Here is a 26,593-nt window from a genome sequence, read left to right as displayed (position 1 = left end):
GCTTCTTTTTCCCTCGCATCCGCTAAGGGGAAGGTGGTGGAACCGTGTGCGCGGCTTCTTGGTTAATTCGGTCTAATTAATTCGATATCCGATTCCGCGACGTCTGAGCGGGACGGATCGACTGACGGATTCGCGGCGCGAAACGCGGATAACCGCGTCATAGTTACCGCGTCGAGACAACGGTTATCCTTATCGAGATTAACCGATTTATCTCGGCATTGGAAGCTGCACCGACTTATTAGGAGATCTATAATGCAGAGGCACGTATAGCAACGACCGCGGCCCTTCTCTTTCTCCGGCACGCTGCTATTGCTATTGCTGCTGCTGCTGCTGCTGCAGTTGCCGCTGGTGCTGCTCTTTCGCCGCGAAATCGATAAATTATGCATTCAATTATTCATGCTCGGTCGCCATAATCATGTACGGTGGTTGACAAGATCCTGGCACGCTTTACAAGCCTGCTGGCTCTCCGCGTTTCTTCGCTAGTCCAAGGTGAGTTCCGTTTACTCGGCCGCTCGCGAGCTATTCGATTTACTCGTTGGCGATGCTTTACGAGCTCGTTAAACGAGCTCGGTTTTATTAACGCGAGATATCGTACGCGGATCGAAGAAAAATCGATCGTCCGTGTGTGACTCGTTCGTTCGGCAGAGGTTCGATCGCTGCTGGACCGTGGCCCGCTGGAAAAGCGCGGCATCGAAATCACCGAGTCGCGCGCTCGCATAAATGGAGCAGCCCGCGATGTTCGAGATCTCGTTGCGTCCGAGAATCAGACATCCGCGATGTTATTTATTAATCGTGAGATCGGTTCGCGAAGCTCGGGAGACGTCGTGAGAGGAGAGCGAAGAGGCACGGTGCTCGGTGAGGAGAGAGGAGAGGAAAAGAGGGTGGTCGAGAGGAGCGAGAAGGAGGGAGTCGGTCGATTGGTCGGTCGGTCGGTCGGTCGGTCGGTCGGTGCATGCCTGTCGCGTTCCGTCTCTCTCCATCTCTCGCTGGCGTGTCGGAGAGTCGGTGCAAGAGTGGATGCGCGAGTCCGTTCGGCCGGTTTCGGATCCCTTCGGATCCGCTTCGGTTCGGTTCGGTTCGGTACTGTCACCGAGTTCCCAAGGAGGGGATACACTTTGCCCCCCTCCACGAGTCGGAGATAGCGAAGGCGCTGGAGAATCGAGAGAGTGGGGATCGCGCGAAGCCTCGGCGGAAGGTTCAATTGTTGGTCAACCGTCGCGAAGAGTGGTTGCGCGTGATAAGGCTCGCACGATAGAAACGCGTGCCTCGTTTCGCGATCGGTGCGTACGACTCCGAGACTCGCGCGTTCCTCGACCATCGAGCTACCAACGACCAACGTGCGAAACGTGCATCAACAGCAGCAGCAGCAGCAGCAGCAGGATTCTCGCGACTCGGAAATGCGTGCCTCTAATCGCGACAGTGACGTGGTGATTGGTTCGCCGTTGCGTTGTCGGCGTGAGTAAACGTAGGCCGTGTAAACGCAGTGACCGAAGCAGAAAACACCTTCCCTTTTTTCTTGCTGCTTCCTTTCTAACGTTCGTTCGTGCATTCGAATATTTACGAGAGTATCGCTGGCTGTGATCGCTGTACAAGTGAAATTTGTAGTCCTTTTTTTTTTATTTTGTGTGACCCGCGACGAGACTCGTGTGGCTGGCCATCTACGACTCGGCGGTCGCACGCATCGTCGTACGACCGGACAACGGAAATTTTGGGATTATCGTGCATCGTTGCTTTTCGTGTTCAGTTGACACACCGTCGACCCGACAGCGGCCATGACGGCGGACAGCCTGTTCGAGACTACCAGCATCCCAGGGCATCTCGCTCCCACGCCCCAGAGACTGGAGAGGCTTCTCTCGAAACAGACCCTCGAGGAGCTATACGAGGTCGAGGAACAACCTTTCGCACGGTGAGTCCAGTCTTGCTTCGCTTTACCTTACCTCGCGCCTCCTCTCGCCTCGCCTCGCCTCGCCTTGCCTTGCCTCGCATCGTCTCCTCTACACCGCATCCTATCTCTTCTCTCCGTCTCTTTGTGTAACGAGGTTACCGCGCGTCTATACGCTTCCGACTCGGAAAACCGGCGGACGTTCTTTCCACGACCTCGCGAGGTCGCCTATTACGCCTCCTTTTTCTCCTTTTCGTCCAGCTCCCGATTCCGCGACGAATCGCTTTGCTCCGGAAACGACGTTCTCCTTTCCACCACTCGAAACTCGAAACTCGAAACTCGAAACTCGAACGGGCAGCGTAAAAGCCGCGTACCGCATAGGGTCCGAGCGCGAAAGCAAAAAATGCTCTACCGAGAGAAGAACGTCGGAATAGGGCTAGGGGGCACCCTTAACTCGGCCCTGGACCCTGCCGGAGAAAGAAAGTGCCCCTACCGCGAGAGATCGAGGTCGAGACTTTGCGCGCCGATACTCTTTTACGACCTCCGTCTGCAGGAGACTCTTCCTCTCTGTCTCTGTCACTCGCTCTCTCTCTCTCTCTCTCTCCTTCGAAATTCCATTGCTCGCCAGCGAAGAGAAGGAAAGAGATACAGGGAGAGAAAAAGAGAGAGAGGGGGAGGTGGGAGACGCAGAGAGAGAGAGAGAGAGAGAGAGAGAGATTACCGTGAACGGTTCGAAACGTTCCTCCGAAACCATGCAAGGTCGAGGACCATCCGCAAAGACGGTACTCCGAGTGTCCCGAATGACTCCTCGATCGTAAGAGACACGGTGGAAGAGAAATCAAGGAATCGGGTCGCGCGATGGTACGCGACACGGTTAATTCGTCTCTAATATCGATCTTTTTACGTACGAAAACGGAGGAACGTACTCCGTGCGAAAAACGACGATAAGGCTAGGGTATGTATGTACAGCTTGCTTGGAGGAAATGGACGAGCCATAGATTAGCTTACTATCGCGACGTTTCGACAGTCGCCAAGGTCGAGATATTTTGCAAAATCGCGTAACGAGCAGGTACACGTGCGTGCGACTTGTATCGACGCTCAAAGTTACCGTTTCGGAGCGGCTAACTACGAAGGACGCGCGTGCTTCGAATTCCATCGCGAAAGGAAAAGTTTTCCTTTGAACGAGCGTGTGCGCGCGCGTATGCAAAGACCAAGAACCATCGGCCGCGAGATCCTTTTTCAACGGCGAATACTTTTTATCGTTGCAACGAAGGATGCATTCACCGTGACAAAATTTGCTGGAAATAGTCGAGAGATCCACCATTACGGTCACGAGCAATCGCGCATTCATCCTCGATTTGCTCGAGCGCCATTTCCATTCGCGCGGTCCTTTTGTTCCACGCTTACTGGAAGTGGGTAGCGCGCCACTCGTTGCACTCGCTGCCGTAAGTAATGTAGGCTACCAGCTACGACGATGTTTGTTGTCGTTACGCGTATCGACATCGTTCTCGTTATTCCCGCTTAATCAGCCACACATCCACGTCGACGGTCGACATGGCGACAATGCGTTTCCGAGCCGTGCGATTTTCGAGATAAACAGCTAGGCAGGCAGAGTGGGGAGACGCGATAAATCGCGAAAGCGCATTAATATTTATCGCGGAACGCGCCGAATCGGGTTCTATTACGACGATAGGTGTAACGTCGACGTTTCTTTCGCGACAAATTCGCTGTTAGTATTCTACCGATGACCGGATACGTTCGTGATATTCTTCAAAGGTGTTAACCGTTGCAAAGATTTATGCAGCCGTGGATCAGAATCGTCGGTCGTTAGGCGTTAGCTGCGAATGCGAAATAACAGCTGCTTACTAAACACCTGCCGCATTCGAGATTTATACGCGAGCGAGAGGTAGTCCTGTCCGCGCAACGCTTTTCGTATCCAACCACTCGCTCCGAATCGTATTTTCTAAATCCAAACGAATTTTCTACGCGAACGCCGTTCGAAAGTCTACCGATTTTCCGCTCGCGATCGTTCATTCCCGTCTAACCCCGCGTAAATTTCTATTAATCGCGCGTACGTGCGATTCGAGCAAACCATACGTCGGATCGTTCGACCAACTGCGACGCGTGCGAAACCGTGATATAAACTCGTACGTGTTATTAAGGAAAGGAATGCAAACAACCGCTGCGATTCTTCGAAAAAGTCTCGCTTACGTAAGATTCCAGAAGGAATTACACGTACGTACGAAGCGACGACCGACACGGGAATTTTTCACCTCGTTCCTCCCTCGTCCTTTTCTCCTCCACTCTTCTCTGGATCCGTCGACGAGCACGACGACGAAGACGACCCGCGATCGGCCGTCGTTCGCCAAACGTAAAAGGAGCGCGAATGGTACCCGGCTATTTAATTCCCCCGTCGAGAATCTCGAGCCACGAATCACCAGTGCGACGCCATAAACTTTCGCAAGAAAGGGGTCTCGATATAAATATTATGACTATGGCTATATCGGCCTATAGGGTGTTATTCGCGAATGTAAATAAACCGTAGCAAATGCGCGCCATTCCGTTCCCACCAATTAAGAGATTTTGTGTGCGTAATCGATACTTACCCTGGGCATACGCTAGCGTTTTATTGCCTACAACATTTGCCTTGACGGCGTTTTTTCCGTCGTTACTCGTATTCGTCACGGTCTTGGTATTTAACGTCGATTTACTCTTGTCCTTCCATCTATCGCCGCGAAACGCTCCTCTCCAACTTGGGCGAACGAAATGTTCCCTACTCGGCGCAGATTACCCGACTCGTTCGAAACAAAGAAGACTTTTACGTTTCTTCGATATGGAACGTCGATTATTCCTCGCTCCACTTTTCCCATCGCCATCGCTATAAACCTTGCGATACGTCTCTCGCGTACGCGTTCAGGGACGACGCGATGCAAATTGCTCGAAACGAGGGTTACGCGTGTCGCGAGAGAGAAGTTTCTCGTGGATTCGCAACGGCGAAGATCGTCAGGTGGTAGAATACGCGGTACAGAGACACTGGCGAAACGAACGATTAAGCGGAAAGACAAAGGCGCAGGGACTGTCGTTAGGCAGGGAGTATGGCCGGATCGGTATGTCGGCTGGCGTTTTAACGAGCCATCGGACGAGGAGCAAATTCAATCGGCAAGAAGATATTTCGTAGCTCCGTAGCAGTGGGACGCGGGCAGGTGCTTTTTATGGTATCGGGTCGCGTCTTAGAATACACGGAGACAAGTGGGGATCGGCAAAGTTGAGGAGAGCGAGAGAGCCAGAGAGTTTAGCGTGGGTTAATGCCGAGACCGTCCGCTATGCACTTGCCACTCGATATTTATACCCTTATAATAGGTAGATACGTTACATCGGTATCTTGGCTCTCTGGCAGCCGGGTGCGATCACCACCACGACTTATATCTGCAACCACGAGTATAAACGCGTCGATATTCTCCTTCGTTCCGCGATAATTAGGTTCGATCGCGAGAGGGAAACCGCCCCCGTCCTACTTTCTTCGACTCGCGTTCCATCGGTCCGCGACACGCCACGCTCGAATCTTCCGCTCGTATCTCCGCCAACGTAACCCGATTCTCCTTTGCCGGAGTGTCGTCGAAGCGGCGAGAATCGCGAAGGAAAACTCGTCGAGATCGCGGAGAACGCTCCGATTGCGGCTGCGAAGCTTTACTACGTTGGAGCGGGCGAGGTAACGCGCGACACAAACGGGCATGCCATCTGGAAAGTAACGGTAACGGCACCTGCAATTAGCGCGACAGCCCGACTGCCTACTCGTCGCAGGCTTGCTCGCGAGCGCGGGTCGTCGATGACCTTCCGCCGAGGGGGAAAAACGAGATCCCGGAGCTGTTGCTCGCATCGCTTGGCCGCTCGATGTGTCGTGGTAAAAGGATTCCGCGTATCCGGTTCGTCGTGTTCCCTGGCCTCTGTTCAGAAACGGTCTCGGCGCGCGTCCTCTCGAAGCGTCGAAATCACCGAGTTAATTTCTCTCTCGCCCTCTACGATCCAACGCCCCGTCGATCTTTCCCTCCACGAATTTCCGTTTGGGCGGAGTTACGGACCGATTCTTGCACGAGTTTTCTTCACCCTCGACGAGGTTTCGGGTCGCGATACACACGCGTCCCGTAGGACCGGCAGCTGTCTCCAGACGAGCAACAGCTGTGCAACCCTAGCTCTTCCATTGGCTCGAGCCATTCGTGGACGCTTCTGCGTGTCCTTTCCTCTCGAGGATACTTCCCGTGCCACTCTATACGCTTCTTCTCTTTACTTAGCATAACAATGCTCCTCTTTCCATTCCAAAGGACTCTGGGATAGCTCCACCGCTAACGTTTCGGTTCGTCCTCGTTTCCTTCCGTTTACCTTTTCTCTTTCTCTTCCTTTCTTCTTCTTCTTCTTCTTCTTCTTCTTCGTCTTCTCCGTTCTCAGCCTTTTTCCGTCATCGCGGGGTTTTCTTGAACCGAAAAACGCGCGACATCTTATCGACGTTCCTTGCGCACGGTGTATTCGGCTAACGGCGATTATACGGATACCGCGAACGATAAAGCGACCGTGGTGTTCCGAGTGGAGGGCTCTCTTCAGCTTCCCGTCTCCTTAATTATATTTATCGGGTCGGTGGATCGGAACGGTCGATCGGAGAACGTTCGCCATAGCGATCCGCGTTGGATCGTCGCGAACTCTCTCTCCGTGGAAAAAAGGCACGGTGGCTGGATCTTCACGGGTGAGAAAATACGATGGTATGCCGCGCGCGCTACATCACCGAACAAACGTTGCCTTCTTCTCAAGGTCGCTGTGATCATTGTCCGTTCACTGGCGCGTTGCTCGCTCATCCGATCGATAACTCTGTTCCCGTGGATCGCGTTGTGCACGAGTGGAAGGAAGAAGCCACCCAGAGTCGCGGACGAGCCGTGACTCTCGAGAAATAACGAGAAATTCCAGCCATCGTTATTCACCGGTACCGTATTTAGACAGGCTGTTATTCGTGTCCGTTACAAAGGAACGAATACCCTCGGTCGTGCGCAGGTGTCTTCGCGGACGTTTTCCTTCCACCGGCATTCTCGAATAAAGATATCGCGTCGCGCTCCAGAGGAAAAAATTCCATTCCACTTCGATTTCTATCTCGCTACGGCGAAACAGCGTGATCTCGAGATCTCGTTCCGGTTTCGCGCGTTCCAGTCAGACGAACGCGCGCTGCATTCCCGGTATCCGGTTAAAACGGAAGATCGGCGAATCTCGATGGAGCGAGAAACGTCTGGGACCGGAACGATGTACGGGATCGTGCCAGCTCGCGCGAGATATTACGACACGGGGACCGGCAGGGCAGCAGGGAGTCGAACACGACGGGAGAGGAACGACTCCAGAGGATCCTGGATGATCGCGTTGATCCGTGGATCACGATTTCCTCGTACCGAGACACTTTTCCTTCCTACGTACACGGTATAAAGGACTAATCGAGAAACGATCGCGTTTCTCGGGATTCGCGAATCACGCGTCCCCCGTGGGTTTCGCGTAACCAGTCGCATCCTCGAAAGCGAGATTACTCTTCCTCCTAGTGCTCGTTGCACGCCCATGCCCGTTTTCTTCCATCACGCGTTCCGCGAGCCGTTTCGACGAAACGGCGGATAGTTTGGTCAGCGCTTCCATTCATAGTTATTAGGGTTAAACGACGCGCAAAATGCGGCTTCACCGCGTGCATCGCTCTTCTTCCCTTCTTCCTCGCCTCTATTTATCGCGATCGACGAGATTCGCGCGTTTCCGTCTAGACGGGTTTTCGTCTCGTTTCAACCGAGTCGTAAACGACGACCGAACCGTCGAACAAATCGCGCCAACTATCGCGGTGATCTATTAACTCGAGCCACGAGTCCGCGTCGATACATCGCGCGTACTCTCGTTTTCTCGTCGACTATCCTGCCAGTTGTACGCCGGTGTACGCGTAAAAGGAGCAGAGAACAGCGCAACGGGCACGAATTTGTAAGAACGACGATATCGCGAGAGAGCCGAGAGACAGAGGGAGAAGGAGAGAAAGAGAAAGAGAGAGAGTCGTAGCTCGTTCGTTAAGACCGCATACGCGACGACCTCGTTACTACAACGCGGTCGCTCCCCTTCGGTTTCCGTTCGGTTAACCGTAAATTACAACCACGACCGGTGTGTAACGAGCATAATGGCGACGGTAGCCGGGTGAAGGTCGGCCAACTCGAGCGAACGACGCGAACGACGATACGAATCGACCGGCATTTCGCTTCTTTCGCGCTGAAAAACCATTCGGAGAACCCGTTTCGAAATGGAGCAACGGAATGGAAAAACTGACACGGATAACGCTTCGTCGTCGACGGTAGACGTCGTCGCCGCTGTCGAGAGCCGAGAAGCCCCTTTGCGAAGGATAATCATACGCGTTCAGCCGTTTTTCGCTGGGAAAAACTTTTCGCCCGATACAGCAGATCGCGTATCGGATCGTGGAGCATCCAGAAATCGTTGGAAAGTATCTCGGTCTAACCATCCCGCTCGAAGGTGTCCTACTTTGCGAGCTATATCGTCGATCGTTGCGGTTCCGCGTATCCGTTGTGGCGTACACATTGGAAAGGGAATAACCTTGCCCGCATTTTCCATCGTGTCGCAAGATATCCACCCCTATCTCGATTCGCGTATCGCCTAGACCAGCCAATCGTCGTCCTTAAACCGGCCGAGATATTTATCCGGTGTTCCAAAGTATACGCGCGTACGCGTATGCGACCACGATGTCCAAAACGGAGTCTTATTTATTTGTACAGTTCGGCTGGAGATACGTGGCCACGCGATATAGATCCGGATAACCAGCTGGTATCGTGGATGACTCACGAGTAATTTCCAGCTTTCGAATCGTTTAATCGATTCTCGACTGGCCAGCGGGGCCACTCGACTACCCCCGATAACAGGGAGGCAATTAGGCGAATGATCGGCACGCGTAGTCGATCCGAGAAGCCTAGCGAGAGCGAGGTGCTCGTCTCACCGTAATTACGGATTATTACCCCGTGCTATCGCGTGATCCGGTAAAGCGAACCTAAAGCGGGGAATTACGCGAATCAATTGTACCGCGGTTCCTTCTATCCGTTTAAGCGTTACGCGCTCCGAACACTTTGCCGGAAGGACGGACGATGACGATGACGATAACGACGACGACGACGACGACTAATTTTCCATCGCTGCACGGAGAAACGCGGTTAACGTACCGATATATTTACTACCAATTAGCATCCTCATCCTTGTAACCCACTATTCCTCCGTTTCGTATCGCTTATTCCGACAGCCTTTGCGAAATCTCGATCGCGTCGCGCCATGGAGAAAAGAAAGAGTGCGCGTGCGCGCGCGATCGTTCTCCGATCGGCGTTCGACAAAGCCGATCACCCACGCCTCGCAGGAATCCCAAGGGCGAATTCGTGTCTCTCGAGCCACTTACACCTCCGGCCAACCGCGGTCGATATAGTCCGACGATATCGCTTTACCGGTGTCCTCTCTCTTTCTCTGTCCCAGATTCGATGCCATACGATGCTATACGATGCTATACGATGCTATACGATGCACGGTACATGCCTGTACACATCAGGGCCAGCTGTGTACGACGGCCCTTGTAACGCAATGCGGGTCAATCGATCGGGTACGTTCGATCGAGCAGCTTCTCCACGCACACGCGCTCGACCCGTTGCTTCGTTTCGATCGGAAGGCCGCGTCGCGCCGCGTTCCTTGGTCCTCCTCTCGTCTTATACCTCGCGAGACGCGCCGTGTCGCGACGCCTTGGGTCAGCAGGGGCGGAGAGGGGTAGGCAGAGCGATGTACGCTAATTAACGGGAATTTACGAAACGGTGCACCGAGAGTAACGCGGTCGCGACGGCACGAATTCGTGATTCACGAGGTATGTAGGCCAGGTCGATTCGTAGAAGCCCGTGACTAGATCGATGACGAATGCATCTTACGCGCTCCGGAATCTCCTCCGCTGCCTCTTTCGTTACCTCCTTCGAGGATCTTCGTTTCGGCGTTACGCCAATGACGTCAGCCGCGTGAAAGTTGGTACGCGTAACTCGTATCGCGATTAAATCGCGTTCGGTACGGATCGATAGAACGCGTGAAAAGAGCGATGCGTGGCATCGCGGTTGGCGCGAACGTGTTTCACGCACGGAGGAAGGGCGAAAGAAAAAGCGGCGGCGAGAATCGTTGACGAGTTTTCCGACGTTTGCCGAAATTTTCCGCTCGACTCGGAGGGAACGGAAAGTCAGCGGGAGATGGCGGAACGCGTGCAACGCTATATTTGGAAGCGGTTGCAAGGGTTTTCGCAACGCCCCGGTATACGTACGTATACGTGTACGTGGCCGGTGCACGCGACCGCGGTCGTGAAAGGTGTGCCGTGAAAAGTTTACGCGTTGTTCGAGGTCCGGCCTTTTCAAGCTTAGCAACAGAAACGCCGGTCGTCAGCTGAAACACGAGAATTCGTTCCCCTCGACACGCACATTCTTCGTTCCAGGGACTGACAGCTGACGAGCCAGTCTGTGCGCGTTTCTCACACGCAATCACTGGTCCGTGCGTGCTTTTCTCCGCTTCACGACTCTGCGACTAAATAATCTCGAAGGCTGTTTGGTATCGTGGCTCTCGGTATCGAATATCGCGCGTTCAGTCGAAAATGAACGGAGAAAAGACGCGTGGCGCGTCGTCGAGCGTTATCGAACGACACCGGTACGCCGTGTATGTATACCTTTGCGCGTGTACGAAAAAAGGGAAAAAGCAAAAAAGAAAACATGGTCGCAAAGTCGGGATTCTTTTCTCCGAAAGAATGCGAGGTGAAACGTAAAAATTGCAGTCACACCTGCGGTGTCTGTATCCGTGACACGGGATATGACATTCCATCGTAAGTACACCGCATTCCGAGAGAAAGGACGGCAAACCAGAGGGAAATAAACGCCGCGTCGGTGTCGTAGGAATACGTGGGCGGGAATTGTCGCGAGAGGGTGGATTTCGTTCGTGTTTCCTTCGTATTTCCTTCGTATTTCCTTCGTCTCGGGACTGCTTAGAATCGCGAGCAGGCTTGCGCGAATCGTGCACGCGCCTCTATGCTCGTCTCGTTCGTGCTCGTCCCGACGTAAAATACAGTTTCGCAGAAGTTGTACGCGAGACTGCTGGCTGAACGCGCGCCGGTGACCGCGCCAGAGACACTTTTACATGCCCACCTAGAGTCTGAACCGTGCACAGGTGTGGCCGGTTATTTCGCTCGATTTATCGCCCTCTTCGTTTATCGCCGCATAGCGAAAGATATCGACAATGCGGTAACGACAGCTTTTCGTCCCACGTTCGCGCGAATTTTTCCATCCGTCCGGATACGAAATTACCCCGATATTTCGGTACGCCGTGGAACGCCACGCCACGCCGCACCGCGCCGCACCGCGCCGCGCCGCCTGTCGCCTCGACTATACCCGAGAGAGAAATCGCCTCCATCTCCGCTCCATCTCGGCTAGCGATCGCAATCGCGAGTTTCTGCCTTCTTTCCTGCCTTCTTTTCTGCGGCGTTGCTCCGTTTCGAAATCGTCTCGTACACCCCTGCTCCCCCCCCGACACCGATCGTACATTTCGGACCCCTCGGTTTCCGTCTCGGTTCGTAGCGGCGAACCGTCGGTCGAACGTTCAAGTTTGGGAAGAAAAAGAGGCGCCGAGGGAAAGAAAAAAGAAAAGAGAAAATGACGGAGCTAGGCGAGTCACGAAAGTAGATCGGAAGCGGACACTCGACCCGTTAAGACGAGAGGTCTACGTAGTATATACCGAACACGATGACACTGCCTGCCTAACTGTCGCTTCCTCGTTCGTAAGCCGCACGCTTTAGCGTTCTCGTTTACGAGGTTGCGACGTGTCCTCGTTTCTCCGCGACTCCTTCCTTCCAATCGAACGATCTTACCGTTTCCTCTTCCGTTTTCCGATAGCTCGACGAATACCTCTGCATACATTACCGAGCAAACGCGCGACAACCTCCTTTTCGCGCGAAATCGTATTAAACTCTCGTCCGAAACGCTTCCGTGTACACGCGCGTGTCTTTTTCTTCCCATTTTTTCCTTCTTTCTCAGCTAATTATCGTTCCCCGTTCCGTGCCCGATGTCATCTCGCTAACCGCGACGTCGGTCCGATGCTTTCCACTCCAGACCCGCGATCTTTTTACCTTTTACGCACCTGTCGCGCGGTTTTCACTTTTTCCTCGCTCCCTCCGTCACCACTCGCCGCGTTTATTACGCGCGCGTTTCTTTTGTTACGGCTAAACCCAGAGACACGTCCCGGCTTACCACGCCCGTGTCAAAACGCCTCCTCGATAACCCGTTAACCTTCCCGATGAGTCAAAACTCGAAACTTTCGCTTCGATCCACTCGACCTTCGTTCACGAATCCGCCTCGTCTTTTCGGCTAAAAGTCCAACGACGAGTCGACGCGCGATCGTTAACCGATCAACGTTTGACGCTCGGTCGAGCGAGAGAACGATCGATTCTTCCGCGTTTGCGTGCGTGTACCGGGACTAAGCGAAAGGTGCATCGGTTCGAATCGTGGGCTTTTCCTAGTTTCCGCGACTCTCGACTCTGGATAGCTAGGCGAGCGGAGGCGAGAATACGGCCGAGTACGATGAGCACCGGTTGTCTCTCCGCGATCGCGTTTAGTTAGCACGATTTTCTCTTCGCGGCACCGGTGAACGTCGTCGAGGCCGTAGACGCGGCGCCGATTTAAACGTTCGGTCGTTCCGCTCGAGCTGAAAGCCGCGCACCGTTGCTCGCTAAGAAGTCTCGAGTCGCGCGCGATCTACGACCACGATACGCTCCATCTCTCGCGCGAGATCCATTGCAAAACAACGGCCGCGCGAGTCGCGAGTTCGTCTCGAACGACTGTGGAGCAGGAACAGCGAATCGCCAGTCGACTAATATTCGCTTAATCGAGTCGCCTCTTACCTTCCACGCGTCCTTGCGTAAGCGACTCGACGACGGCCTTTGTCGTCGTCGTCGTCGTCGTTGTTGTTGTTATTGTGTCATCGCGAGTACCGCCGCTTCTCGGGCAAGAGAGAGAGAGAGAGAGAGAGAGAGCGGGTACCGGAGAGGAAACTCCGTTAAAAGGCAGCCTCGAAAGCGCCACGTGGGCGCTCACCTTCGATGAGCGACGCGTCCACCGGCGACGCGACGCGCGAACCACCGACTCGAGTACGTACACGCGACTTATTCGCGTGAGAAAATTTCGCCACGTTTCGGTGTGTGTACGTTTGCGTTACTAATCGCGCGCGCGCGTAGGTCTTAATTGGACTGTGTATATGCGCGACTTGCTCCACGCGTGTCACGTAGGTGAAACGGCATCTATCCGTGCCATTCGATTCCCTTTGTTCTCCGCTCCGTCGAGAGACCTATTATTCGCGCGTTTATCGTTGCCCTTTCCACGCGGATTCCCGGTCACCGGTCGCGCCGCCAATCCTTCTCGAGCTCCGGGTCGACGTAACGCGGTTCTTCTGCTCGTTAAATCGATCGGGATAGGGTTGTCGCGCGTGTTTCGTCAACCCTGCGTCGTGCACGCGGGCGCACGCGCGATCGCGTTCCTCGCAGCTCTACAAACCTAGATTCCGGCAAGCAGAGTCGGCACGGAGAAGATCGAGTGGATTAAAAAGCGAAGCCAAACCAGTCCTCCCTGTTGTTGACGTGAAACTTTTCTCGGTTCGGTTTGCGAACGCCGCGAAATCGGCATATAAACGCCTCGGACGAGGGAGAGGAAGAGGGAATTCTCAAACGAATCGAGGAGTGAAATTTTACCGCCTTTCACCGTTTGCATGCCTTTTCGATCGAACCTGCCACCGCTGTCTCCCGCGGTCTCCCACTGTCTCCGTGTCTTCCACGTCGTTTACCGTCCAGCCTCCTACGACGCTCCATCCTCCATCGTCGTCGCGACGGATCCTATTGACGCGCGCGCAAATTCCAACGTCACCGTTGCAAAAACTGCTCCGGGATACGCAAACTTCTCGCGCGAATGAAACGCCAACCACGTCCGCCAACAAACGTGCACGACGATACGTCACGCGGTTAGTGGACGGGCATACGGAATCGTTAAACGGTTCGCGCTATTTTCGGGATCGTTGTTCGCTTACGGTCCACTCTGGTATTTTAATCGAATATCCTGTTTGACGAGCAAACATTCGCGCCGCGAATACTTTGTCGCGCTCTCCCTTCTTTGTTCGTCGATTTTCCGAGAAACTCGGAAGAACTCGTAGTCAGCGTAGTCAGCGGAAATTCAGACGGTTCAGAGAGGAAGACAGAGTGGGAGAGACGGAGAGAGACAGGAGCAAAGAACCAGTCTGGTCGTTTCGGGAGACCGTTTTAATCATCGGCCGAGGCGAATTTTCGCGCGGTCGTGAAATACCACGGAGATGAGCAAGCGAGGAAAGGTGGTCGCGATTCGGAGCTAAATTTAAAGATCGGAAGGTTCGGACGGTGGCTGTTGGTCGACGCTCTACCTCGGCTCGCTTCCAGATTCGTCGATCGCCGGGCGAATGCACGAGTATACAAATATATCGCAGGCGCGTGCACACACGCATTCCCTCGACCGCGACAGCGGTGCATTCCAGAGGAGTGAGCGCTGCATTATCACTGGCGCCAGCGCTGCTCTTTCGGGCTCTAGAGGCAACGACTCTCTACAGAGAGCTCTAGAGGCAGCTCTAGATGCAAGTCTAGAGGGAGGCGGTAAGCTAGACGGAAAGACGGTTTTTGCGGTTTTATCGGCTCGCGTTTCTCCGCGATCGCGTTTCCGTTTCTCTTCGGCGGAACGGACACCCTTCTCTCTCTCTCGTTTCCTCCGTGCGAATCGCACAGACGCGACGAGAACGCTCGGGTCTCGATCCACGAGTAAAAGTCGTTATCTCGTGGCGCGATAACGCTCGAATTCGACATCGAGAGTCAACTCGTTCCAATCGATGGACCTTGAATCCCTATCGACAACCCTATAATCCGGTAGCCTCTCGAGCTACTCGACCAACTCGATAACGCGAAAAATTCTTCTCCGGTTAGTCAGCCCGAGGGAACGAGCGAACGCGAGCGATCGAACGTTGTTTGGAAACGTAACGAACGGCGCGGGAAAAGATGCTCCACGACCAAGAGCGAAATTCGCGGCGAAGAAACGAGAGTCGACGAATAGCTAGAGGCAGGCTGAAAGAGGATATAAAAGACGTTAGTGGTGAACGCACTGCAGGAAGTAGGCGATGGATGCGGGGCAGCGCGACTCGCGCCTGTAATAAAACGGAACTCGTTTTGTGACCTCTGGCCATTCGGCCGACGGCACGGTAAATTTTGCCTTCGGCGGAGGACCTGTTTACCGGTTACCAGAACCCTGTTCGCACACGCGAGCGCGGATCGTCGGATCCGAGTCGATCGGCGACGAACGAATTATCGGGTGTGAATTTTACGAGGATGTCGCGCGACCGGATCCTCTCCTCGTCCACTCGCGGTTTGCATCTCGGCTAGCGGGAAACGAGTTTCCCCGGTGAAGTTCGCGTCGCGAACCACGAGGAAGAAGTGGCACGAGGGCAGAACGAAAGGGAACGAGTTTTTAACGGACGCGGTAAAAGCACCGGGCCCGCCCTTCCTTCGTTCGAGGAAGGCATTCGACGTCTCGAACGTATCAGTCCGAGGGTTTCGTCCTTTGTCGGTGAGATTCTCGTCGACGAAACGTTATTTTCCACGCTCTCTATACCTGAACGGAGAACGGAGCACCACGACGGCTTGGGTCTTTTACTCGCGCGTAGTCCGGTTGTCGTGTCGGTGAGTAATCCCTTCGGAATTTCGCTCGAAAAGAACCTTTCCCGTGAAACGGACCAGCATCCTTGCTCGGAGTACGTACGACCGCAGCCTCCCTTTCTTTGCTCCACGGAAACCTGGCACGAGGCGGCGCTTACCGAAATATCGCATCACCGGAAAAGAAAACTACCCTTCCTTTCATCCGCTCTGAAAGCTTCGCCCCAACCATCGGACGAGTCGTGCCAAAACTTTTTCGCCACGAAACGGCTTCGTTTTTCATCCCGGAAGATGAAAGCATCGGCGCGGCCGGCAGTCGGTTGTCGTTCTCCTTCGGATTTCCATATTCCGGACTAGCTCCGAGACGAGAGAGACAGACCACCTACTCTCGATCACGGCTACTCCCTAGATCGTTGGATCGCGCTGGATCTTGGCCAGAGAAACACCGGCCCGTGGATAACGCGAGTAACCTTCATCCGTGGACCGTTACTCTGCCCTGCCGGGCCCGCCGGCTACGGCTATTCAGGTCTCTGGGTCCCCGATCGTCGCGACACAGAGGTGAGGACACGACGTCTCGCGTGAGACGAGGCAGCAGTCTCCTTCTCTCTCCGCGCTACTCCGAGAGAGTCGTCTTCCCGATACCTCGAGATCACGGTAGTAGCCCAAACACCGAATCGCGCGGATCGTGCCGCGCGAGAAACCACTCGGACGCCGAGAGACGTTGGAGCGATCGCGGAAACGGGGTACCGCGATTAGCAGCGACAAAGGGATCCCACGGAACGAAAAAATCGAACGTACTTCCGATTCGGTTCGAGGTCAAAGCCGATTCGTCGACTCGAGACGCGTGTCGGCTCGATGCCTTCTCGCGTGACCGTCGGTCTTCCGCAAGTAGGCCACGTGCAAAGTAGGCCTCCTCGCGAACGAGCCCGATAAACGAACACGCGTCGTCGTGGCCGCGTCTCGCGAGAAGCCGTCTCTGGTCTCTCTTCCATCCCGCTCGTGTCTCGTCTCCACGAAATACGGGGCCACGTAGCAAAAGGCGCGTTCCTTTTCCAGACGAACGAGCAATATCCTCCGAACGAGCCATCGAAGAATCCACGCTCGCTGATCATACATTGGGGCATCGGGGGCCGGGCAGAGTTCCAGAGGCGCGTCGTCCTTTCTTTCTTCGCTCTCGAATCGCGCTCGTTTCAGAGAGAGAGAGAGAGAAAGAGAGAGGGAGATATGTTGGGCGATAAATCTCGACGATTCGCGGCGATACGCGACGATACGCGGCGCGGAATCGACGTTGGAGCGGAGTTATACACGCGCGAACGGTAGCCGTATCGAGTGACGGCCATGTCGACCAAGTCGAAGGAGAGCGACTTGGATCGACAACCGCCTTTCCCGATTTCGTCACGAGTCCGTATCGCGCGCCGAAGGCACGATATCGTTGCCGAGCTGTCGGTGTCGGCGCGCCACGACAACGACCTCGCGTCACGATACGCGAATTCGCGCGTGGGTTCCTCGATACGGACCGAAAGCCGTCGATCGTTCCGCTAAGGACCGTCCAATTACCGTGACCGAAGCGTGTGCTATTAACGAGAGCATGTCCGCGGCGTGTAACCAGTTTTGAAAGCTACTCGATTTATAGTCTCGGTTTCCTTCGAAACGCGATTAGGTATCACCGATACTAACCTGCGAATAAGAAAACCCCCCTCTTGAGCCGTAGATCTCGCGCGTGCGCTCGTCGACGACCTTATTTCGCCGCGAAAACTTGCGACACTTTCCGTCGTGACGTTTTTACGAAATACCCGGTCGCTCGTAAATCACGCTTTACCTCCGTAAATCGCCATCTCCCGCGTAGCTCCAGACTCGTGATCCCGCGATGCGTTACCATTCGGAATCGTAGCGTTTCGACGGAAAGGTGAACGCGATGGGTAACGCGAACGACGACGTCTCCGCCCACCTGCCGTCGAAATCGACGTGTCGATCGTCGAGGATTCGCGGTTTACGGATCGGTCGGTTCACCGTTCTCGGCGTTCCTCGGTTCTCACGACCGAGCACAGCAGCACCCTTTTGTATGCAGAAGCGGGCAAAGGCACGCGGGACTGCGCCGAGGAATTTCGACCGGGCCCTGCCGACGTTGAATCACACGCGAACGTTAACTCGCCACGACGCGTAACGTACCCGATCGCGACGTGACTCACACGCTCTTGGCGTTCGGGGCCCCGTGTCAAAACATTCGACGCGGCGGCGGAGAAAGGAACGCGACTTTTGTTTCGTAATCGCGTGGAATCGCGTGGAATCGCGTCGTCTCGTCCGATACTTGGTCCTCTACGACGTCTTTCTGCACGTCTTCGGATACGCGCGATATACCATATACATCGGCGACGATACTCGCTGGAAGATGGCGAGTAGAAAGGCGGAAACTCGGCGACGACCAAGTTTCTAGAGGCGAGTCGCGCGTTTGGTCAACGGGAAGAGAGTAAAAGGTACGGGAATGGGGGAGAGGCGGGTAGACGGTGTATGGAAAAACGAGGGGGCAGGTTAGTGGCTCCGTTGAGTCACGAGCACACGCACGAAACGTGGACGTTTCGCCCCGCCACGCATCGTGCGTGCAGGTTGTACGCGGAGGGCTCACCGACGATACGTATCTATGCCCGACCGGCTGAGTCACGTGGGAAGCATGCGTGAAGCTATTCCTCGGCAGGTTCGGCGCTTACCCTCTGCTCTCCCGCCTTCTTCCTTTCTTTTCCTTTCTTCGTTTCCTCTAGCCGTGTTTCCAAGCGAACGAGCCGACGACGAGCCGACGCGGAGCCTCGCCTCTGCCGCGTCGTCGCGCGTCCATCGAATTACCGCCGATCCATTCCAACCTATCTCGATCGTTGGCGTAATCCGGCACGCGAGTTACCGGACGTTGATCGATCCTAGCGGTTAAGCCGCGTTCGTTAGTGGCCTATCAAAGGCCGCGAACTTGCTCTCGTCTCGCTGCACGCGGCGGCAGGGGGAGGGGGAGGGGGAGGGGGATGCTGCATGAAATACCAGCGTTATCTGTATCCGCGATTTAATGCGCAACTGCGCGTGCGGTTACCGCTTATCGGCATCGTTATCGGGAACAGCGGGGAAGAAAAATTCGGTCGATTCTCACGGGTTCTCGTACGCGCTTCGGTCAAAACGAGTCGAGAATTCCGAACGGCGATAATACCATTTCCGCCACGGACGCGAACAGTTCTGATCGTTGGACGCGTGCATATATATATATATATAAATATACGTACCTACTACGACGAGGAAGGATGGAGAAATGGAAATAACTCGGACTCCTTGCATCGGGGAAGAAGGAAAAGTACACCGCCGTCGAGGAAGCCGACGCGAACCCGTGTTATTCTCTCGGTATCCGGATCTTTTTGTCGGCGACGCGAACGATTCGTCGGCCATTAGGTAGCGGTTCGTCTTCGTTTGCCTAGGTGGGCGGGTTGCTTGGGGCGATTCGAAGCGATTTCTCGGAGCAGCCAACTCAAATTATAAGCTGTGTGCCGAGGTCTCGATCGAACGGTCAATTGCCGGCATTATGTAAATATTTTACTAGAAAGATGGCGAGATTAAGCCGAGCCGGACCTCGACGCAATAATGGAACAAGAGTATTCCAATTAAGCTTCGTACGGCTCATAGGAAGAATGCGGTCTTGTACTTAAAATAGTAAACTCTTGGACGATGTTCCCCTCGCTCCTTCCTCCAGGTTCTCCTCGCCGTTCGGTACATCACCTGCCATTATGGTTAATCGCGTAATAGAAAGAAAATTTGTCTCGTTAGGTATAAAACCGAAGAGGGAGGGATTCGAGGAGCGTGGCAGCGTGGCAGCGTACGCGAGTTTAATTTAATCGGAGCGATGCATAATTCATTCGACTGAAACGCAGCTGCTCGTTGCCGCACTCGTTCTTCCACCGTTATCGCCTTCCTCGCTTTCTTTTTTCTCCTCTTTTTCGGCTTAGGACAAAGATCGAACCGAACCGTAGTTTCTCGCCGTACGAAATACACGTACACGCGAATTCCGATAAAGAACGCGCGAAGCAAAATGGCAAGGCGTCGATCCGTCTGGTCCCTTGGAAGCCTCGCGGTCGGTGGCAACGGTAGAAACGACTTTGCCATTACCACGGTCTCGAGCTCTCGAGCTCTCGAGCACAATGCTGTGAAACGATTTGCACTTGAATGCCAGGTCTCATCCGTTTTCAGGCCGGATGCAGGTCCCGCCTTGCTCCGGATGCGGTCCCTTTGCCGCATCGTCGACGCTCTCGCGCGTCCGTGTACGCCTCTCGCTCCTCGTGCCTTCCACTCTCCGCCAATTTTCCCTATTTTTTTCCCCCTATTTCTTCCCCCCCGCCCCCCCCCCCCTCTCTCACTCGATTCGAAGAGAACCATTCCCGATGGAGAGCAATTAAAAGGGACGCCATAAATTGGCGAAGAAGGATATACGCGATCGGGTTTTCGTTGGTTCTGTTTTCTCGGTCGCCGTGGACGCGGCCATTCCCTTCCTCTTAACCGAGACGCGCACGCCCACGCGTCTCACCGACAAACGATACGTCTTCCTCGATTTTTCGCTACCAGCTATAAATCACGGCCACGTCGGTTTCTCGAGTTAATCGTTCGTTCGGAAAACTCATTAACGTTAATGACTTTTCTTCGCTAACGTCGGTAACCACCGTAGCTTTATCGCTGCTTCCTAACCCGTGACCGGCACTTTTATTCCCCGCCGATTGACCGAACGGGTTAATCCCGGCGCGAGAACGTTCGTTCCACGCGCGCGAAATTCCGAGATCGTCGAACCGACGCACTCGTTCGTCGATTTCCCACGAGGGTGCAAGCGGACGGACGAAGGAACAACAGGTGGAAGGCGATCGATGTCCCCGAAGATACAGCGGCGCGTCGCTGTTTCGAGGTCGACGCGAGTTCGCCGTAACCCGTTTATCGATTCTCAGGGCCATTCGAGGATCCCGCGGGGTTGCGAGGGTCGCGCAATAGGCGGGGTCAAGGTTACTCCGGAAGATGACACTCCGGATCGCAGTCGGTCAAAGCCGCGCTCCGATGTCCCGTGTACAGTGGTCGCGGATCGATCGGAGCGGTGTGCGACACGCGGAAACGTACGCGAATCGAGGGTCAAAGAAAAAGTGGAAAGGATACGCAAAGTATGCGTATGATATCGCAAAGCGACTGGCGGAAGACGAGACGAGTATCGGAAAGCTGTGAAAACGGATTCGAAGCGATAAATTTAAACGGCGATGCGGTAAACGCGGCGGTGCGCGGCAAAATCTCGCGGATTCACGGCGAAAGAAGCTATCGCGAACTAACGGTCGGTAGATGCAGCTTCCAGGAATAGAACGTCCTTATGGGGGCTAGGTAGGCCGGCCTGCGATACTGCCATTTGATTTTCATCCTGGTTTCCCGTCCGTCGGAACCGTTGGCCGACGAGAACGCGCGAAAAAGTTAGGCGTTCTCGCTTGGTGATTCGAGGCAGCTGCGATGCGAGAAAAAATGAAGAACGAGGAAAGAAACGGTGACGAGCACGCCGCGGCGGGCTCGCTACTACTATCGCGATGATATTTTTGCCCCGCGTATGCATTATGCATGCGGTTAATTTTATTTTACGCGCGTCATAAACACACGCGCGATTTCGATGGACTATCGGTATCGCGTGATATTCCCAGAGAATAAATCGTGGCTCGGTTAACACCGCGAACGCGTAAACCGTCGTACGATTCGCGATAAGGACGATCCTTTTCGGTACATCGCTGGGAGGAGGAGCGGCGAGGAGGGTAGAGATAAAGGATCGCGACGAATTACGAACGAGCATCGAACTCTCGCTGCTTCGTTACTTTGTTCGAGGTGCAAACGTACTCCATTAGGATCCCAATTGCGCGCGACGAATAGCCGTAAATAACCGCGAATCGTCGACCGGTCGCGCAATTTTGCCGCGATTAAGTCGCGTTTCGACGCGTGACCACGCACAGAGCTCAGCGCGACGGTCTGAATTTTTGCTGATTGTTTTGCCAACGGCCTCGAATCGGTGGTAATTGATAACCGGTTCTCGACCGTAGGCATTCGTTTAAAACGCGTATATACCTACCTGTCTCCCCCTCCCCCCTCTCTCTCCCCCCTTCGTCTCTCTGTCTCGTACGGAGTATCGAACAACGCGCTCCTTCTTAACGAATTCGGCCGATCCGCGACGCGTCTTTTATCGCGAGGACACTCGAAAACCTGGCGAATCGCAGAGAGAAAGAGAGAGAGAGAGGGAGAAAAGACACGGCGATACGAATTCTCGAGACGGTTGGAAGAAGAGCGCGTTACGTATAGTCGGCGTGCCCCGATCCGGTAAAGAACGTGCCTCGAATACGGCCGCATTGGCGTTTAGAAGAAGGAGGAAAATCGTGAAGCGCGTGCTCGCGCGATACAAAAGCGAGTAGCGGATCCGCGCGGCGAAGCGTCGTCTCGGTAATTGCGACACGCTTTAGTCGCTACTTGTCACAATTTCGCGTGGTCGCCGGCTTTCGCTGGCAACGACGAACACCGACGGCTTAGGGGGAAGGTAATAATCGTTAGTCTCTCCGCAAAGCGACGTTACGTCACGCGGCCGAGTTTCTAGCATCCGTTTAACGCGAACGAATTGCCCCGACCATTCCGCGATCGATGCCCCTTCTTCTCCGGCCGCGTCTCCGCTTCTCCTCCACCCTCGCGAAAACCACCGACCGCGAATTAATTTCACCCGCTCTTCGTTTCCTCGGAGAATACGCTCCGCGACAGCGAGTTTAACTCGTCGGACGTCATCACCACCGGTCGCGGACAATTTTCCTCTCTTTCGATCACGCTGAGTTTCCGATTGCGCACCGTTTAACGCGTGTACGTACGTACTCGATCTTTCCTCGCTACAGAGAGAGAGAGAGAGAGAGAGAGAGAGAGGGAGAGTTTGGTCGGGACACTCTGGATTTTTCGTTTTTTTCTTCGTACGCGTGCGTTTGGGCAAAAAGAAAAAGATGGAGGGTCGTTGAAACGTTTGGACGCGAGAGACACCCGAAGCGACACCTCTCGACGCGTTTCGCGTTTCGCATTTCGCATTTCGCGTTTCTCTTACGTACGGCTACCTGTGGTGGCTGCTATCGCGAATATATATCCGTCGCACGTAAAGAAGAAATAAATTCCCAGCGGGCCGTAAAGAAATCCGTACCGAAGGCGTGCACCATCGCCTTGGTAGCTCGCCAACGAGGTTAGTGGGATTTGAGATTTTCGATAGCTCCTTCCTACACGTATACGGCGTAACGTGTCGAGGATAACCGGCGTTCTCTTCTCGCGTGAACGCGTTCCTCCTCCGTGCACGAGAATGCTCGGCCGTGTGTCTCTTCCTCTCCCGTTTTTCGTCGTCGTCGTCGTCGATTCCCGCTCGGCGGGGCAACCAGCAACGCCCGATCGCTTTTCTGTCTCACTCTCTCTCTCTCTCTCTCTCTCTCTCTCTCTCTCTCTCTCTCCTCCACCCGGCTAATTTGCATATGACTCGCGCAACCGAGTTCGATGCACCAAACCTTAACCCTTGGCGGCGAATGCTTTATCGTCGCCTGGCTGTCGAAAGTGGAGAAAAGGCGCGAGGCGTTTGACCGAACGTTGGAATTTCTGCCGGAATTTCACCGGAATTACCCGGCACGTAAACGCGACCGAACGAACGCGAGACGAGTCTTGGGTGTTTGCGTCGCGGGTACCTATCTCTCGGTGGTCTTATTTACCGTAGATACCGTAACAGGCTTCTCCATTGTGCGAAAGTACCTACGATTAGTCGACGCTGATAATTCCTTATCGTAGCGCGGAAGGCGTCGAGAGATTGCTTCACGATTATCTCTATCTACGTGGCAACGAGTGAAAGGTTACAAACGAGTTTTCTCCTTTTCTCTCCCCCCACCCTTCCGCCATCTGCTCGGCTCTTCGCTCTGACGCAATTTCGGTGGGTGTTAATTTATATTATTAGTCACCGATTTCTGACAACGGTATCTCGCAAGGCCGCTGAATCGACGAAACGCCGCGGACCGCTCACCTCGCGGAGCACTCCGCGTTTCCAAAATCATTCGTAGGACCTTTCTTATTTTTTAAATCCTCGTTTGCGCAACGCGAAACCGGCTTCGTCCCCATCGCCTCCCTCCCTCCCTCTCGCTCTTCCCCCGTGATTCTCGAGGATGAAAGGATCCTCGTAAGTTGGCGGTACGAGGAGGAAAAACGCGGTGGTTGTTCGGAACGGTGAAACGCGATTTACTCGAGCAAAGGCAAAGTGGCCTTTCGGGAAGACGCGCGTTACCTTTGGATCGCCCACGTTTCGCGGCGGTCACCATTGCGCGTTCGTCGTAAACTGGAATTCACCGCGGTGCGTGGTACATACTCGCGCGCCTGACTCACGCGACTTGATTTGGTTTTCATACGAGAGAGACACGCCGCACCTTGATTTAACGCAACATCTTCCTCGGCTAATTATGATTCATCGACGGTAGCCATCGATAGCAACGACGTTTATGGAAATTCTCCTCTCCCCCCACTGTGACTAACATGGCCGATAACTTTTAGCCGATGGCCGCTTAGACGTCCCATCGAAAGCTCGCGCGTCCACCACGCGTGCCATCCAACCTTTCGTTCGCGTTCCCTCGCGTTCGACAGCGGCTAACGCAAAGGCGATATTAATAGTCGACCGGAGATTACCGCGAAGAGAGTTCGATACCTGGTAGGTACACCAGCCGTCGACCGGTTGATCGATTTTGGTCCCGATCGGCCTCCCTCCTCCCTTCCTTCCCGGACATCGACATCGATTTTTGCTCTTTTCGAACCGGGTCAGCAAACTGTGGCGACCGACGAAGGACGTCAAGGGAGTTGCTCTCTTCTCTTTGCCCGAGGCTTCCTCCTATCCGTCCGCGTTCGCTCGCCAAGCGACTGCTACGCCTTACTCCGTCTACTCCTTTTTCCTTCTTTTTCTTCTTTTTCTTCTTTTTCTTCCTTTTTTCTCCTTTTCGCGAAATTTGGAAGTCGACGCCCGTCCCTTCGTTCGTTCCTTCGTTCGTTCGTTCGTTCGTTCGTTCGTTCGTGACGAGCATTAATCCCGACAACGACCAAAGTATCCTCTTATTGGCGTTTTGCGGCGTTCCGTGGCTAAATCGGGACCCCCGAAGAAACCGATGCTCCATACCAACGGATCTCTCGATCCCCTGTCCCTCGTAATTTCTTACGACGTTTCACGAGGCAACCTTCTTTCCCCCCTTCTCCTTTCTTTTTTCCATTGGCCGCGAGTCATCGATCGAGTCGACTTTATTTTCGCCAGACGTCGAGGAAGAAGGATCCCCGTTCGGTTTATTCGCGGTCGTCGATGGGAAGTTTCGAAGGGAACCAAACTGGTCGGTCCGCATCGGCCATATTTCAACGATCGACAGCAGGAAGTCGCCGCGTGGTCGCCAACGATCGTCGCTCGATCTCCTCTTCCCGTTCCCGTTCCGCCAAGCGACCCATCTCTCTAGTCCATCCGTTCGGCGACGTTTAATTTCGTCCTTTCGATTCCTCGAAACGAACAAAACGCCTGGCACGCATCGACGAATTCGCCATCGAGAGGCGGCATACCTGAACGTGGTCGTTTGCCGATACCCCGGCACTCTTGGTTGGAGAAACGAACGTCCGCGTCTCGACTCCGTTATTTCTCGTTTGCCTGGCAAACGCTTAATCTCTTCCGAGACAGCGTAGGATCGTCCGCGTTCCCGTAGCCGCGTTCCAGAGGAAATGACGCGTTGATCGAAGAGGTATCGAAGGAGAGCAACGAACGGCGAGGAAAAGAGGAAAGCGAATCCGGGGGGAACTGGAACGCGCGAGTCGTTTCGTAATCGTTCTCGGGAGCAGGTTAAACGTCGTACCGCTCGGTTCTTCGGCGTATGACGATTCGCGCGAAAGTTTCATCGGAGTCGTTACGCGACAAAAATTCCTTCGATAGGGGACTCTCCGCGGGAGAGAGAGAAAGAGAGAGAGAGAGAATGCGCGCGTCTTCCATTCGATACGCGATAATCGATCGCGGTATTTGGCCAACCGGCTTTCGAACGTCGACCATATACACGTAATGGCGAGACCCTCGGTGACCTTTGAACTCGCTCTCGACCGTTACCGCGGAATTCTCCGCCTGCGAAAACCGATGAAATTTCCGACGAGAGGAGAGGCTGGATAGGACGATGCATCATCGAGCGGTATCCACGAGGAAGCATCGATCGACGAGATAGCGCCAGTCCTCTGCCAGTTTCCCAACCGACGTTTACGTAATTAATTTATTTATCCCCCTCGTATTCGCGTCGTCGAATGGACGAAACGCGTTCGACGTATCGAGGATCGTCTGGCGCTCGCAGTGTCGCGAGATAGTAATCATCCTCGACGAAGGGATAAAAATTTCTGCGGCGTTCGCGACCGCAGAAGGTTTCGAATGAAACGATTCGAAGCGGGGTTTGCGGGAACGCGGCCGTTGCCGTAAAAATAACGAAAGCGTTCTAGCACGGATGGTCGCTGGCAACGAGTTAAAGAATAACTGCATTCTCGCTCCGACGACATTGCGTCGCTTTGTTCCCTTCGTGACGCGAGGAACGCGTGGAAACTCGCGCCTCTCGGCGGAGTTTAGCGTCGATTAGTCGGCGACGGTTTAAATGGCCGCGGCAGGCTCGCGACGCGATATTAGTGGTATTTTTCTCGGTCTATCCCGAAGAGCCGCGCGGGCTAAACGCGTGTACACACGCGGCGCGCAATCGCGTTAACGAGCGACAATGGACGGTGGAGAACTGCGACGAACGCGTGCGCTCGACTCGAGGAATAACGCGTTTACGCGAAACGTTGGGTGAGAAGCGGCGCGCGGATGGAGCGGATGGAGCGGATCGAGTTGGAAAGGCACTGGCGTTTCGCGCGAACCGCTTAATTCTCCG

General features: G+C 54.4%; 1 protein-coding gene across 1 annotated transcript in view; it reads left to right on the top strand.

Annotated features, from left to right (window-relative positions):
* The first annotated feature begins 1,204 nt into the window (after positions 1-1,204).
* Positions 1,205-26,593, top strand: part of LOC108555597 (serine/threonine-protein kinase 17B) — a 43,805-nt gene continuing 18,416 nt past the window's right edge. The window contains 2 exon segments of the mRNA XM_017911361.1: positions 1,205-1,455; positions 1,745-1,906. Of these exon segments, the coding sequence (XP_017766850.1) occupies positions 1,773-1,906 (134 nt within the window). The 5' untranslated portion in view covers positions 1,205-1,455; positions 1,745-1,772.

The sequence above is a fragment of the Eufriesea mexicana genome, unplaced genomic scaffold, assembly GCF_001483705.2.
Source record: "Eufriesea mexicana isolate 0111107269 unplaced genomic scaffold, ASM148370v2 scaffold124, whole genome shotgun sequence".
In the NCBI taxonomy this organism is placed as follows: domain Eukaryota; kingdom Metazoa; phylum Arthropoda; class Insecta; order Hymenoptera; family Apidae; genus Eufriesea; species Eufriesea mexicana.
Note: the sequence above shows the minus strand (reverse complement) of the source record. Positions and strands in the feature narration are given on the sequence as shown.